The sequence below is a fragment of the Salvelinus sp. IW2-2015 genome, unplaced genomic scaffold, assembly GCF_002910315.2.
Source record: "Salvelinus sp. IW2-2015 unplaced genomic scaffold, ASM291031v2 Un_scaffold564, whole genome shotgun sequence".
Taxonomy (NCBI): Eukaryota; Metazoa; Chordata; class Actinopteri; order Salmoniformes; family Salmonidae; genus Salvelinus; species Salvelinus sp. IW2-2015.
In genome coordinates this window covers 780,527-796,211 of record NW_019942576.1, presented here as the reverse complement: position 1 = coordinate 796,211, position 15,685 = coordinate 780,527, and the positions used below count along the sequence as shown (strand labels likewise).

The 15,685-nt window shown below is 45.8% G+C and overlaps 1 protein-coding gene across 1 annotated transcript in view; it reads left to right on the top strand.

The window, feature by feature from the left end:
- Positions 1-15,685, top strand: part of LOC112068574 (receptor-type tyrosine-protein phosphatase mu-like) — a 180,546-nt gene that overhangs the window by 8,192 nt on the left and 156,669 nt on the right. The window contains 1 exon segment of the mRNA XM_070438203.1: positions 8,436-8,729. Coding sequence (XP_070294304.1) covers positions 8,436-8,729 — 294 coding nt within the window.

The following is a 15,685-nucleotide window of genomic DNA, read 5'->3' as shown; positions in this document are numbered from 1 at the left end:
TCCAATCTCATAGCTCAGGCATCAGCCTCAGTGATTGGCTTCTATTGTACTCTAAATGTCTCTCTTAGGAGTTCAGTGTGAGGGATAGCTATAATCCTGGCCTGCCAGATAGAGACCTGTCAATCACTCTTAAATAGCCCTGCACGTTTCACCAGCCACACTCTGTCTCTTTGTGCAGCAGGCGCCAGCGGCGGCCTCACTGACAATGTGTCGGAGGAGGAGGTGTGTGTGTGTGTGTGCATGGTTATTAGGTACACACACCCGTTCATGAAAATGGTTCGCTCCTACAGACTATATAAAACAGGCAGACAGGCATCAAGGCATTGAGGTACTGTTCGATTGAATGTTAGGATGGCAGAACAAGTGACCTAAGCAAATATGAGCATGGTGTGATCATCCGTGCCAGGTGCTCCGTTTCCAGTATCTCAGACATGGCTGGCCAGTTGTTCTTTGCACGACATGTGTAGGGTTTACCATGAAATGACGCGACAAACAAAAAACATCAGTCAGCGGCAGTCCTGAAGGGGAAAAACACCTTGTTGGCGAAGGTCGAAGGACAATGGCAAGAATCGTGCGAGCTAACAGGCAGGCCACAAACAGTGAAATAACGGTGCAGTACAACAGTGGTGTGGAGAACGGCTTCTCGGAACGCACAACTTGTCAGTCCTTTCCACAGATGGGCTATTGGCAGCAAACAACCACACAGGTTTTACTCGTAGCAGCTAAAAACAAGAAGTTGCTCCAGTGGTTACACTATCACCAACACTGGAGAATTGGAGAGTGGAAAACCATTGCCTGGTGCGGCAAATTCCCGGTTCCTGTGCGTCATGCTGAAACGCCGTTACCAAAGACTCCCGTTCTTCTCACATCCCTAATTGGGGATGTATTATAACAGCAACAACCAGTTCCCTTTTATTTGTTTAAATTGATTCGTCTACATTTTTTCATCCCGCCGTTTGTCCCCCTCTCACTGATCTAATATTTAATGTAGGAAACAGTACATTTTCATATTCACATCATGTTTATGAATTTGCCAACACCGATCGGTTCGTATTCACCCCTTGTTTTATTCCATCCAATTTATGAGGCAGTGTTTTCGTCTAGTGAAGACGTGTGGTGGCTTTGTCAGCAGAGTGCTACACAGCTCTTCTCTGTCTTTGAGTTGGTGACCCTACTGCCCTGGTCCTGTTTTTCACACAGAGTAGGAGTGCTGATATAGCAGTCTAGCCTTTTAGATCATAATGAATAGGATTATATGGAGGAGCTGATCCCAGATCTACAGAAGGGGGGGGGCTGATCCCAGATCTACAGAAGGCGGGGGGGGGGCTGATCCCAGATCTACAGAAGAGGGGGGCTGATCCCAGATCTACAGAAGGGGGGGTGATCCAATCTACAGAAGGGGGGCTGATCCAATCTACAGAAGGGGGGCTGATCCCAGATCTACAGAAGGGGGGCTTGATCCCAGATCTACAGAGGGGCTGATCCCAGATCTACAGAGGGGGGCTGATCCAGATCTACAGAGGGGGCTGATCCCAGATTACAGAGGGGGGCTTGATCCCAGATCTACAAGAGGGGGCTGATCCCAGATCTACAGAGGGGGCTGTCCCAGATCTACAGAGGGGGGCTGATCCCAGATCTACAGAGGGGGCTGATCCCAGATCTACAGAGGGGGGCTGATCCCAGATCTACAGAGGGGGCTGATCCCAGATCTACAGAGGGGGGCTGATCCCAGATCTACAGAGGGGGCTGATCCCAGATCTACAGAGGGGGGTGATCCAGATCTACAGAGGGGGCTGATTCCAGATCTACAGAGAGGGGGCTGATCCCAGATCTACAGAGGGAGGGGGGGCTGATCCCAGATCTACAGAGGGAGGGGGGCTGATCCAGATCTACAGAGGGGGGGCTGATCCCAGATCTACAGAGGGAGGGGCTGATCCCAGATCTACAGACAGAGGAGGGGGCTGATCCAGATCTAACGAAGGGGGGGCTGATCCAGATCTACAGAGGAAGGGGGGCTGATCCAGATCTACAGGAGGGGGCTGATTCCAGATCTACAGAGAGGGGGCTGATTCCAGATCTACAGAGGGAGGGGGCTGATTCCCAGATCTACAGAAGGGGGGGCTGATCCAGATCTACAGAGGAGGGGGCTGATTCCCAGATCTACAGAGGGGGGCTGATCCAGATCTACAGAGGGAGGGGGCTGATTCCAGATCTACAGAGGGGGGGGCTGATTCCAGATCTACAGAGGGGGGGGGCTGATCCAGATCTACAGAAGGGGAGCGTGATCCCAGATCTACAGAAGGGGGGGCGGATCCAGATCCTTACAGAGGGGGGCTGATCCCAGATCTACAGAGGGGGGGGAGGGGGCTGACCCCAGAACTACAGAGGGGGGGGGAGGCTGATCCCAGATCTAGCCAAGGACACCGAGTACCAGGGATACTGACCCAAGGATGGTCTTTAAAGTCCCAATGCAGCCGTTTTTATATCAATATCGAATTGAGTTTTTGGGTATCTACAATTAGTTACACTGAATTAACGTGATCACAAATCCAATATATTATAGTTACTTTACACTGATTAACTACCTACAACATTTAGGGGGGAGGCTGATCCCAGATCTAGCCAAGGACACCGAGTACCAGGGATACTGACCCAAGGATGGTCTTTAAAGTCCCAATGCAGCCGTTTTTATATCAATATCGAATTGAGTTTTTGGGTAACAATTAYGTACCTTAKRATAATTGATTTTCATTCAAATGGGCAAAAATAGCTTTTTACCAAAACACCATTTCCCAAGCAAGAATTTAGCTAGGACTGTCTGGGAGTGGTTTGAGTGGGAGGGGGAACTGAAAACTAGCTGTTATTGGCAGAGCGGTTTGGAACTCTTTTTAATTGGTTTCTATTAACCAATTAACCGCATGGTGATGTCACCATGGAAAGCCGACACTCCTGCCCATACAATCCTGCTGATTAGAAGGTCCTGTGTAGATTGTATTTTCAACCAGTAACTATCAGGAAACAACACTGATGAAATGTTTTCACACTTCTACAGCGTTGGTTTCATCAGCTGTTGTACAATATGATATAAAACATAGGGAAAACTGAATGTTGACTGCACTGGGCCTTTAACRCTGCTGTGGTCATGTAGGACTGAACCTGAGGTTAACAAGTCTGACCTGAGGCATGTAGAAGAATGACTGGGGTTATAAATTATTCACGTTGTACTGTTTAACCCCAACATGGCCCATCAGGTCCCAGAGAGGGACATTACTATACCACTACTGCCAGTTAGAGGACATGATATGATTTGGTAGGATATATTATTCACCTGGAACTCTACCTACTGCACAGGTGTATGTTAACCCTTTAGAGACTGGTATAGATTTGCACTTTCGGCTTTGGACATRGATCCTTTTACTTTTTGTTTGCAGTGAATGTCACTTTTTGCTCTGACTTTGGATGTAGTTCAAGGTATTGAGTCTCTTTAGATGACCTCTTTGTCAGAGCGCGGCCAGCTAGGTCACAAGGGAGGGCTTGGCATCTATCTCAGAACACTGTGCCTTAGCCATACCTAATGTGCCTGTATCAGTAGCTTAGGCATACACTGCACCCCTAGAATGAACAAAAGCTCCCTTTCTGAACAGACCTGACCTCCATATTGCACCATTTAGAAGCACTATCACTGCCTGGAGTTAGAACTACTGTTTGTGAATCTCACAGGCTTATTAGCGTACCATGTCCTCCCTCTTCACCTGGTCTTTCCAAGGTGTGCATGTGTAACAGTATAGCTTCCGTCCCTCTCCTCGCCCCTACCTGGGCTCGAACCAGGGACCCTCTGCACACATCGACAACAGCCACCCTCGAAGCATCGTTACCCATCGCTCCACAAAAGCCGCGGCCCTTCACCGACCGCGCACCACCGCTAACTAGCTAGCCATTTTACATCGGTTACACTCACCCCCCTTTTGACCTATATATATATATATATATTTTTTTTTTTTACTGCCTCCCACGAAGCATCGTTACCCATCGCTCCACAAAAGCCGCGGCCCATGCAGAGCAAGGGGAGCAACTACTTCATGGTCTCAGAGCGAGTGATGAACACCGATTTGAAACGCTGTTAGCGCGTACTAGCTAGACATTTGACATCGGTTACACATGGCTAGCACTGCCACACTAGCAACAACAAGCGTGCTCACAGAACATCCAACGTCTGTTTTCGAAATCCTTTCCAAATATTGAACCCTAGTCATTTCAGCACAATGCTAATGGTYTGGGGAGTGGGAGTGTACATGAGCTTCCACAGCCCATGGGACAGGGACCGGTCATCTGGGGAACCGTGCGGGCTTAGGGGTTGGGTTGCATGGGAGCCGACCAGCCAATAACATTTCATTCAGCCTGTTTAGGGTAGGGCCCTGTGACCACTGGGAGGGTGTGGCTAGCAGCAGGTGCTATATAAAGTCACAGCTGCTTTTAGTTTCATAGTGCCTCTCCAGTCCAGTCCACACGGCTCGCTGCTTGCTTACTCAGCGCTTATGGCTACATGCAGCCATCCAGCGCCACGGCGACAGCTGAGCGCCACGACCAACCACATGGCGACCACATGTGGACTCGCTTGCTGCCACGAGCAGGCTCTTTGAACAAGGGGCACTCTTTTATCACTTCTAGGTTGTTGAGCAAGTGGGACTTGTAGTTCAACTGTAAAGTGGGACTTGTAGTTCAACTGTAATTATGGATGAAGTCCCTTTTATTTGTTGGGCAACGTGGTGACGATGGGGATATCACTCCTCCAGAATTCGTCTCAAATACTATTTGTTTTGTTTGTACTTCAGCTGCAATTGATTACGCTTGCCTGGCCCAATGGAGCCAGCAGGATGGTCCCAAAAGTGCAAACTGCACCCCTCTGTAACTCTCGGCAGACTCAATCAAATGCTCAGTGTTTGTTAGAAAACAAATCCTCTCACCATACTGATTGATGTTGTCTGTAATGTCAGCCCCAGCGCATTATGCTGTTTAGTCATTACTGATGGTCGATACCCACGTGGAGGTGAAAGGGAGTGAGGCCTGACACATCACACGGCACCCGTCAGTACGATATGGCTCCAACCTTTTGTTTTCCCATTCTGCTACGCGTCAGTGGCCGCGACGGATCGATTGCCGGGCCCTCCCGAAGCTGTTGAAGGACCTGATATCTTATTTATCTCTTTCTTTCTTCCCCCAACCCAAACAAAATGACATAGATGATGTGGTATCGGCTTAGCGGAGATGGAGACCCCTAGAACACCTTACAAGCCCCGCCGTCTAACTCCACCGCACAGCCAGATTGAACTGTCACTTCATCTCAAAGTTAATCTGAGCTGACGATGAGGTGGCATCGCTCTCTCTCTCTCTCTCTGTTCTCTGCGCTCTGTTTCTCCGCTCTGCTTTCTTCGCTGTGTTCTCTCTCTGTTGTTCTCTCTCTCTCTCTTCGCTGCTCTCTCTGTGTGTGTTCTCTCGCTCTCTCTCTCTGTTTCTCTCTCTCTCTTTCTTCTCTCGTTCTCTCTCCTCTCTCTCTCTCGTCCTCTCTCTCTCTCTCTCTCTTCTCTCTGTTGTTCTCTCTCTCTCTCTCTCTCTCATGTCTCCTCTCGCTGCTTCTAGAGACAGTAAAAGGTTTTTATTTGGCATGTGAGTCTCTCCACCTGTTTGCCGTCTGATAACAGTTAAATCAGTCAGTACCCCAGGGATCAGGACAGCTGTCTTGACTGCTAAAGAAAGACGGTTAAATCATCTAGACAACCTTTGTTTGAGTGGTTGGTCTCTATCATCAAAATAGAATGAATTGTACATCTATACTCTATCAGGGGTTGAAATTATTTTTCAAAGTGATGGTTGTGGGAAAATTATAAAATCACCAGGAATTCAGCAATTTTTTGACATTTTCTAAATCTGTTCCCAAYTATTCCCAAAAATAAAAGCGTAATCAAGGTATGAAATCATTTTTATTTTAAAATACAATCTCTTTCTGGTCTTAGTTGTGGACAATTTGCAGTGTAGAAATGATTATAATCATTTTCCGGCCCCCGACCACTCGCTCCGACAAAAATCGGCCCGCTGCTGAATCTAGTTGCCTAGCTACCCTTGGTCTAAATGTAACAGACCTGTATTCAAATGTGTTGTCTWTGTAAAAATACCTGCACTTGTCTGGTGTCTGCCGCAATGGGACCAATACAATAGTACCTAAAGTGCAAACCCCGCTGGCATTCCAGGCAGGCTCAATGAAAGGAAAGAAACACTATGTAAACCCAGGTATGAAACGTATAGAGTGGTGTAAACAGGGAAAAGGGAAGAGGAAGGGGTATGAGATGCAGGGAGGGTCAACAAGTGGGCGGCCATGACGTCTGTCTGGTCTGTCACATGCTGTGAGAGCGGCTCTGAGACTGCTGGGTAACTCCTGGGGCCACGGAGCAGACACCATCTAGTGAGAGGGAAGAGAATGGGAGAGAGGGGGGAGGGTATCAAGAGGGAGAGAGAATTTAGCTTGACCAATGCCACCACACGACCCACAACAATAACACTAACTATTTTCAGTAGCTCCATATTGTTACCTAGTTTCCTTGGAGGGTTTCCAATAATGACACTTCCATTGACTCCAGTGTGTATAATATATCTGAAGTCTATAAYACACAGTCCAGAGTCAGACGTCAACCCCAGTGGACACATTACAGACAGAGGTCTAGGGCCGTATTTCACACAGCGTCTCATAGTAGCAGTGAAGATCTAGGATCAGGTCCCCTTGTCCATCTCATTCATTTCAATCTAAAAGTTACAGATGGTCCTAGATCAGCACTGCTATTGAGAGACGCTTGATACATACAGCCCCTGGGCAGACATTCTGTCTTTTCCATCTCACGGAAAAGTCACACGTTATGAGGCCAGGCTGACAGGAAGACAGATGAGCCATTACTTAACCAGTAATTGGTGTTCTCACTGGTTCCAATCGATATCAGAGACCATGGTGTGTGTGTGTGTGTGTGTGTGTGTGTGTGTGTGTGTGTGTGTGTGTGAACTACACACACCTCCGAAGGCGACAAAGCGCTCCGAGGTCCTGTTTTTCTTTCCACCGGAGAACTCCTGTAAATCGTGATGTATTGTATGAAAGCAACAGCCTAATATACTGTATATTCAGTAAACTAAAGGTGTATGTCCTCACTCCTCATATGCACTTCCTGTATAAAGAACAGTGTAGATAGATAGTAGATAACTGGAAAACTAGACTGTTCAGTCTCTCTGAGATCAAATCTTCACATTAGTCACTGATATCCAAGTCTTATCTAGTCAGGTAGTAAATGCATCCGAGTTGCCAGACTTGGTCTCACCATGACACCTGGCTGGCCTGTCGGACAAGCTATCATCACGGTAAGTACTAYCTATAGGCTAAGTCAACCCCTCGTGTATGTGTGACTCAGAAGGATTGACAGTCCCATTTGTGTGAGACACTCATCACGCAAGATCAGTGGGTGAGAGAGGGGCCATATCAAACTTCAAAGGCCAACACTGGGCTGTGTTTAGACCTAAGACGCTGACGTCACACGTCCATGGAAGTTGAGTCAGTCACTCCCTAGACCCGGCACTGAAAACACCCTTATAGAGCAAAAACATTCACCCTCACAATGGACAGGAATTGGCTCATTGTCTTATTGTTGGCGATTGAACACGATAGACTGACTTTGGTACAATGGATCCTCCTCAGAGTTCTCTTCAGGAAGACAGAGAGCGCTGGGTAGAGGAGAGGGAGATTGTGGAAATGGGTCACCGGGAGAAAGAGAGCAGGACCAGTGGGAGTGATGAGTAATGGATTCAGGTTAGCTGTTCTACCGGCGAAGGTCGGGAAATTAATTGGTTTAACTCATTACCTCGGTTRGGATCTCCCCTTTTTTCACCGTGCTCTCCACCTCAGCCCGGAACTCCCGGCTTTGTGTGAGGCACCGCGACCACAATCACTTAATTGCTCCTGCTTAAGATTTAAGCCGCCGATATCATGCGAACATGCATTCTATTTCTCTGCAGACTCACGTTGGGTGTAATTGAGAATTCTCTCTGTTCTGCTCTGTTTGCAGAGTGAACCTGTAGTATTTGCATAGTTTTAGTGTTTCTCTACGTTGACTGCAGGTTTAGCYCAGAGAGCTTTTTGCCATCTCTCTTGTATTGCAGAGTCAAAATTAATCATCAAGAAACAGAACAGATATTTTGCAATATAACATTGACGTTATATCAGTTCCTGGACCGTATGAATAAAAGCCCCTAGGGAATGAATATAAAGTGTCTCTGGGGATAAAATAATTATTATATCATAAAGAATTAACATTTGGTAGGTAAACTCACAGTATTTGTCCACCAATTGAAATGACTATTTAAGACTTCTTATCTAACGCTCATCTCTTCCTCTTGTCCCCCAGAACCCCCGGTGCCCATCGCTCCGCCCCAGCTTACCGCTGTGGGCGCCACCTACCTGTGGATCCAGCTCAACGCCAACTCCATCAATGGCGACGGGCCCATCGTGGAGCGGGAGGTCGAGTACCGCACGGTGGCGGGCAGCCTCATTGACAACCAGCCCGTGGACAAGACCACGCACAAGATCGGCCACCTGGACCCTGACACGGAGTACGAGATCAGCGTTCTGCTCACCCGCCCCCTGGACGGAGGAACGGGGGCCCCAGGACCTCCCCTGAGGGCCAAGACCAAGTGTGCCGGTGAGTCCCAAGACGTGCAGGGATGCAGACGCGCGTGCACACACACACCATGGGAGTGGCAGAAGGCCCTTTTTCCATGTATACAGTACGATGTTGTACAGTTACATACTAGCGGTTACATACTAGCAGTTAGATAAACTCAGCAAAAAAATAAATGTCCTCTGACTGTCAACTGCATTTATTTTCAGCAAACTTAATATGTGTAAATATTTGTATGAACATAACAAGACTCAACAACTGAGACATAAACTGAACAAGTTCCACAGACATGTGACTAAAATAAATTGAATAATGTGTCCCTGAWCAAAGGGGGAGGGTCAAAATGAAAAATAAGTCAGTATCTGGTGTGGCCACCAGCTGCYTTAAGTACTGCAGTGCATCTCCTCATGGACTGCACCAGATTTGCCAGTTCTTGCTGTGAGATGTTACCCCACTCTTCCACCAAAGCACCTGCAAGTTCTCWGACATTTCTGGGMGGAATGGCCCTAACCCTCACCCTCCGATCCAACAGGCCCCAGACGTGCTCAGTGGAATTGAGATCCGGGCTCTTCGCTGGCCATGGCAGAACACTGACATTCTGTCTTGCAGGAAATCATGCACAGAACGAGCAGTATGGCTGTGGCATTGTCATGCTGTAGGGTCATATCAGGATGAGTCTGTAGGAAGGGTACCACATGAAGGAGGATGTCTTCCTGTAACGCACAGCATTGAGATTGCCTGCAATGACAACAAGCTCAGTCCAATGACGCTGTGACACACCGTCCCAGAACCATGACGGACCTCCACCTCCAAATCGATCCCGCTCCAGAGTACAGGCCTCGGTTAACGAATCATCCTTCGGCGATAAATGCAAATCCGACCATCACCCCTGGTGAGACAAAACCACGACTCGTCAGTGAGAGCACTTTTTGCCAGTCCTGTCTTGGTCCAGCGACGGTGGGTTTGTGCCCATAGGCAACGTTGTTGCCGGTTATGTCTGGTGTCTGTTATTACAACAGGCCTACAAGCCCTCAGTCCAGCCTCTCTCAGGCTATTTGCGACAGTCTGAGCACTAATAGTTAGATTAGTTAGTAGCCGTTAGATAGCACGTTAGATAGTTAGTAGCCGTTTAGATAGTTAGTAGCCGTTAGATAGTGTAGTAGCCGTTAGATAGATAGTAGCCGTTAGATAGATAGTACGCGTTAGAATAGATAGTAGCCGTTAGATAGTTAGTAGCCGTTAGATAGATAGTAGCCGCTAGATAGATAGTAGCCGCTTAGATAGATAGTAAGCCGCTAGATAGATAGAGCCGTTAGATAGTTAGTAGCCGCTAGAAGTAGTAGTAGCCGTTAGATAGATAGTAGCCGTAGATAGATAGTAGCCGCTAGATAGATAGTAGCCGCTAGATAGATAGTAGCCGCTAGATAGATAGTAGCCGCTAGATAGATTAGTAGCCGCTAGATAGATAGTAGCCGTTAGATAGTTAGTAGCCGTTAGATAGTTAGTAGCCGTTAGATAGATAGTAGCCGCTAGATAGATAGTAGCCGTTAGATAGGATAGTAGTAGCCGTTAGATAGGATAGGTAGTAGCCGTTAGATAGATAGGTAGTACCGTTAATAGGATAGTAGTAGCCGTTAGATAGGATAGGTAGTAGCCGCTAGATAGATAGTAGCCGCTAGATAGGATAGATAGTAGCCGCTGATAGATAGGATAGTAGCCGTTAGATAGATAGTAGCCGCTAGATAGATAGTAGCCGCTAGATAGGATAGATAGTAGCCGCTAAGATAGGATAGATAGTAGCCGTTAGATAGATAGTAGCCGCTAGATAGATAGTAAGCCGCTAGATAGATAGTAGCCGCAGATAGATAGATAGTAGCCGCTAGATAGGATAGATAGTAGCCGTTTAGATAGATAGAGCCGTTGATAGATAGTAGCCGTTAGATAGATATAAGAGCCGTTAGATAGATAGTAGCCGTTAGATAGATAGTATAGCCGTTAGATGTAGATAGTAGCCATTAGATAGATAGTGCATAGATAGATAGTAGCCATAGATAGTAGTACCGTTAGATAGATAGTAGCCGTTAGATAGTAGCCGTTAGATAGATAGTAGCCGTTAGATAGATAGTAGCCGTTGATAGTAGCCGTTAGATTAGTTAGTAGCCGTTAGATAGTAGCCGTTAGAGTAGTAGCCGTTAGATGTTAGATAGTAGCCGTTAGATAGTTAGATAGTAGCCGTTAGATAGCTAGAATAGTAGCCGTTAGATAGATAGTAGCCGTTAGATTAGATAGTAGCCGTTAGATAGATTAGTAGCCGTTAGATAGTAGCCGTTAGATAGTTAGATAGTAGCCGTTAGATAGTAGCCTGTTAGATAGATTAGCCGTTAGATATAGATGTACCGCATTATAGTTAGTAGCCGTAGATAGATAGTAGCCGTTAGATAGTAGATAGCCGTTAGATAGATTAGTACGCGTTTTGATAGTAGCCGTTAGATAGTTAGTAGCCGTTAGATAGTTAGTAGCCGTTTAGATAGATAGTAGCCGTTGATAGTTAGATAGTAGCCGTTAGATAGTATAGTAGCCGTTAGAATAGTTAAGTATAGTAGCCGTTAGATAGTAGCCATTAGATAGTTAGATAGTAGCCGTTAGATAGTAGCATTAGATAGTTAGATAGTAGCCATTTAGTAGTAGATTTAGATAGTTAGATAGTAGCCTTAGATTAGATAGTAGCCATTAGATAGATAGTAGCCATTAGATAGTTAGATAGTCAGCATTAGATAGATAGTAGCATTAAGAATAGTTTAGTAGTAGCCGTTAGAATAGTAGCCATTAGATAGTAGATAGTAGCCATTAGATTAGTTAGATATAAGCATTAGATGTTAGATAGTAGCCATTAGATAGTTAGATAGTAGCCGTTAGATAGTAGCCATTAATAGTTAAGTAGTAGCATTAGAGTTAGATAGTAGCCATTAGATAGTTAGATAGTAGCCATTAGAATAGTTAGATAGTAGCCGTTAGATAGTAAGCCATTAGATAGTTAGATCAGTAGCCGTTAGATAGATATTAGCCGTAGATATAGCGTTAGAATAGTTAGTAGTCCGTTAGATAGTAGCCGTTAGATAGTAGCCATTAGATGTTTAGATAGTAGCCATTAGATAGTTAGGATAGTAGCCATTAGATAGTTAGATAGTAGCCGTTAGTAGTAGCCATTAGATAGTTATAGTAGCCGTTAGATAGATAGTAGCCGTTTAGAATAGTAGCCGTTAGATAGTATAGTAGCCGTTAGATAGTAGCCGTTAGATAGTAAGCCGTTAGATAGTTAGAATAGTAGCCGTTAGATAGTTAGATAGTAGCCGTTGATAGCTAGTAGTAGCCGTTAATAGATAGTAGCCGTTAGATAGATAGTACCGTTAAGAATACGTAGCCGTTAGATAGGTTATGATAGTAGCCGTTAGATAGTAGCCGTTAGATAGATAGTAGCCGTTAGATAGATAGATAGTAGCCATTAGATAGTTAGTAGCCGTTAGATAGATAGTAGCCGTTAGATAGATATGCCCGTTAGATAGATAGTAGCCGTTAGATAGTAGCCGTTAGATAGTTAGTAGCCGTTAGATCGTTAGTAGCCGTTAGATTAAGTTAGTAAGCCGTTAGAATAGTAGTAAAGCCGTTAGATAGTTTAGATAGTACGCCGTTAGAGATAGATAGTAGCCGTTAGATAGTTAGATAGTAGCCGTAGATAGTAACATTAGATAGTTAGATAGTAAGCCGTAGATAGTAGCCATTAGATAGTTAGATAGTAGCCATTAGATAGTAGCCATTAGATAGTTAGATAGTAGCCCTTAGATAGTATAGTAGCCATTAGAATAGATAGTAGCCATTAGATAGATAGTAGCCATTAGATAGTTAGATAGTAGCCATTAGATAGATAGTAGCCATTAGATAGTTAGATAGTAGCCGTTAGATAGTAGCCATTAGATAGTTAGATAGTAGCCATTAGATAGTTAGATAGTAGCCATAGATAGTTAGATAGTAGCCATTAGATAGTTAGATTAGTAAGCCGTTAGATAGTAGCCATTAGATAGTTAGATAGTAGCCATTAGATAGTTAGATAGTAGCCGTTAGATAGTAGCCTTAGATAGTTAGTTAGTAGCCGTTAGATAGAGTAGCGTTGATAGTAGTACCGTGAGATAGCAGTCGTTAGATAGTTAGTAGCCGTTAGTTAGTACGCATTTAGATAGTTAGTAGCCGTTAGTTTAGTAGCATTTAGATAGTTGAATATGTAGCCGTTAGATAGATAGTAGCCGTTAGATATTAGCCGCTAGATAGTTAGTAGCCGATAGATATTAGCCGCTAGATTAGTTAGTAGCCGTTAGATAGTAGTAGCCGTTAGAATAGTAGCGATTTAGATAGTTAGATAGTAGCCGGTTCGATAGATGTAGCCGTTAGATATTAGCCGCTAGATAGTTAGTAAGCCGTTAGAATAGATAGTTAGCCGTTAGATAGTTAGTAGCCGTTAGATAGTAGCATTTAGATAGTTAGTAGCCGTTTGAGATATGTTGAATTTACATAGTAGCCGTTAGATAGTAGCGTTAGTAATAGTAGTAGCCGTTAGATGTAGCATCTGTAGATAGTTTAGAATAGTAAGCTGTTAGATAGATAGTAGCTGTTAGATAGGACACGGTGTAATGCACAGTCGTACATTAACCAGTTGGACCCTGTCGCTATACTGTGGTGCAGTGCTTGCTTACTTATGGCTGTTCATTGACGTCTACTTGAATGGGGGTGGTGTAATATATACAGTGAGGTTCTTAGATAAAGCGAAACAGTCATCCAGTGAATTGCCTAACACTACATACTTTTACATGTCATCCAATTACACATTTAAGCACACTCCCCGTAGTCACATACTACAAATTGAAATACACTTGTATTTACTGTCAAAAACTACACGGTCATACTTAACGTACTAATGTGATCCATGCGAATGTCTGAGTTACATTCTCATGGATGGATCTCACGTTCCACCCATCTGGCCTTAGGGGCTTTAACAGTCTGTCTGGCCGTCCACCCTCCACACACACCGCTTTATTTCCCCCTGGGCCTGGGCCTGGGTCTGGGCCTGGGTGACTACTGGGAGTGATGGAGCAGAGTAAGCCCTCTTGAATAGTGAGTCTGAATCAACAGGAAATTGAAAGGCCATGACAGAAATGTGAGAGAGCCTGTGTTGACTGCAGGAGAGGAAAGGAATTTGCTCACTGSGCACAGACGTCAGTTCAACGTCTAGTTTTTTGATTTACCTTTGTTTGAGTTGTCAACTAACGTGAATTCAACATGAAAMTTAGGTTCAAAGTTGGGTAAATAAATATACAAATGCTCGTATGTTACTTTTTGCAAATCCAATCAGTTTTCTGTGTTGATTCAACCTCATCACATAGATTTTTGGGGATTGAAATTAAGTGGATTAGTGGCTACAATCATCGATAACTCCTCAACATGTGGCATCAGACATCCTGGCCAGAATTTAGCACAGGTCTCAGCCAGCCATTCCTCTCATCACATGTTGAGAGAGAGAAAAAGAGCGAGACGAAGAGAAAGAGAGAGAGGTCCGAAGACAGAGAGAGGAGGGAGAGAGGGAGAAGATTGATCGGATTCTGAGGAGGATGAGCGCGGAGATGAGAGGGAGAGAGAGTAGGGAATAGAAAGGCCACAGCACAGCACACCAGACCATGAGGTTTTTGAGCCTGCTGAACTGGGTGTCTGTTGCAGCTGGCTCCGATATCTGGGTATATTGAATACTACCGGCGCTCGCCCTATAAAGAACCTCATTTGCTCAGTATGATAACTGGAAACAATCGTCAATTCTCTAGATAAAGCTCAGCGTCTGCCCCTGGTGTGTGTTTTTACCTATCCCAGATATATAATCGGTTCAGATTAATCTGATGGTTTTACCATGAATTTTCTTGGGGACATCGAGCCTTGCAAAACACTTAGAGTTTCAGGAAGAACAGAGACCACCACGTGCGATTACTAGTTTGCCACCAGAGTGCAGAATGACCAAAAAAAACCCAAAGCTGATTGAAGTAGTAATCCACACACCACCGAGGCAAGGAACCGGTGGACCCACCGGGTCCTGTTCCGCCGGCTCTCCCTGTAGCAGGATCTCTGGGTGTCCTGGGTATATAAGTACTGCTGATTCACACTAGTAAGTGTGACCGCCAAGGTGACCAGGAGGGATCCTTATCACTAGACCAAAAGCCAAGGTGTCAGAACCACGACCAGCTATCCTCCAGCCGTGCGTAACGCCAGCGTCCAAAATATAGAAAGCTACCCAAATGACGGGTGACTGCAGTGGGGTTCCCGTCGACGCCCCGCTCTCACCTTAACAGGAGAGCTCTAAGCGACAGGTGGACCAGTGCAGCGACTGTCCCCATTGTCCGAGGTCACCTGGGCTCCCACCTTAGGCGCAGACGACAGTGGGCTCCGGGTACCATTAAAGATGGTGCCCAGAGTTAAGAACGCCATTGTGGCTCCAACTCATCCCTGTAGCAGGAGCTCTGGGTGACCAGTGCGTCTGTCGCCCGCTCTCCCGGCTAGGCAGGAGAGCTCTGGGTGACCAGTTGGATCCTGTCCTCCACTCTCCCTGTAGCAGGAGCTCTGGGTGGACCAGTTGTCCGTCTCCGTCTCCCTGTAGCAGGATCTCTGGAAAGGTGACCAGTGGACCGCTCAACTCTCCATGTAGCAGAGGCTCTGGGGTGACCAGTTCGTCTTCTCCCGCTTCTCCTGTTAGCAGGGATTCTCTAGAGTGACCAGTGGGTCCTGTCTCCACTCTCCCTGTAGCAGGAGCTCGTGGGACCAGTGGTACCGTCGCCGCTTCTCCCTGTAGCAGAGCATCTGAACAGCAGGAAAGTTGAACCAGTGGGTCCTGTCTCACTCTCCCTGTAGCATGAAGCTCTGTGTGACCAGTGCTTCACTGTAAATGC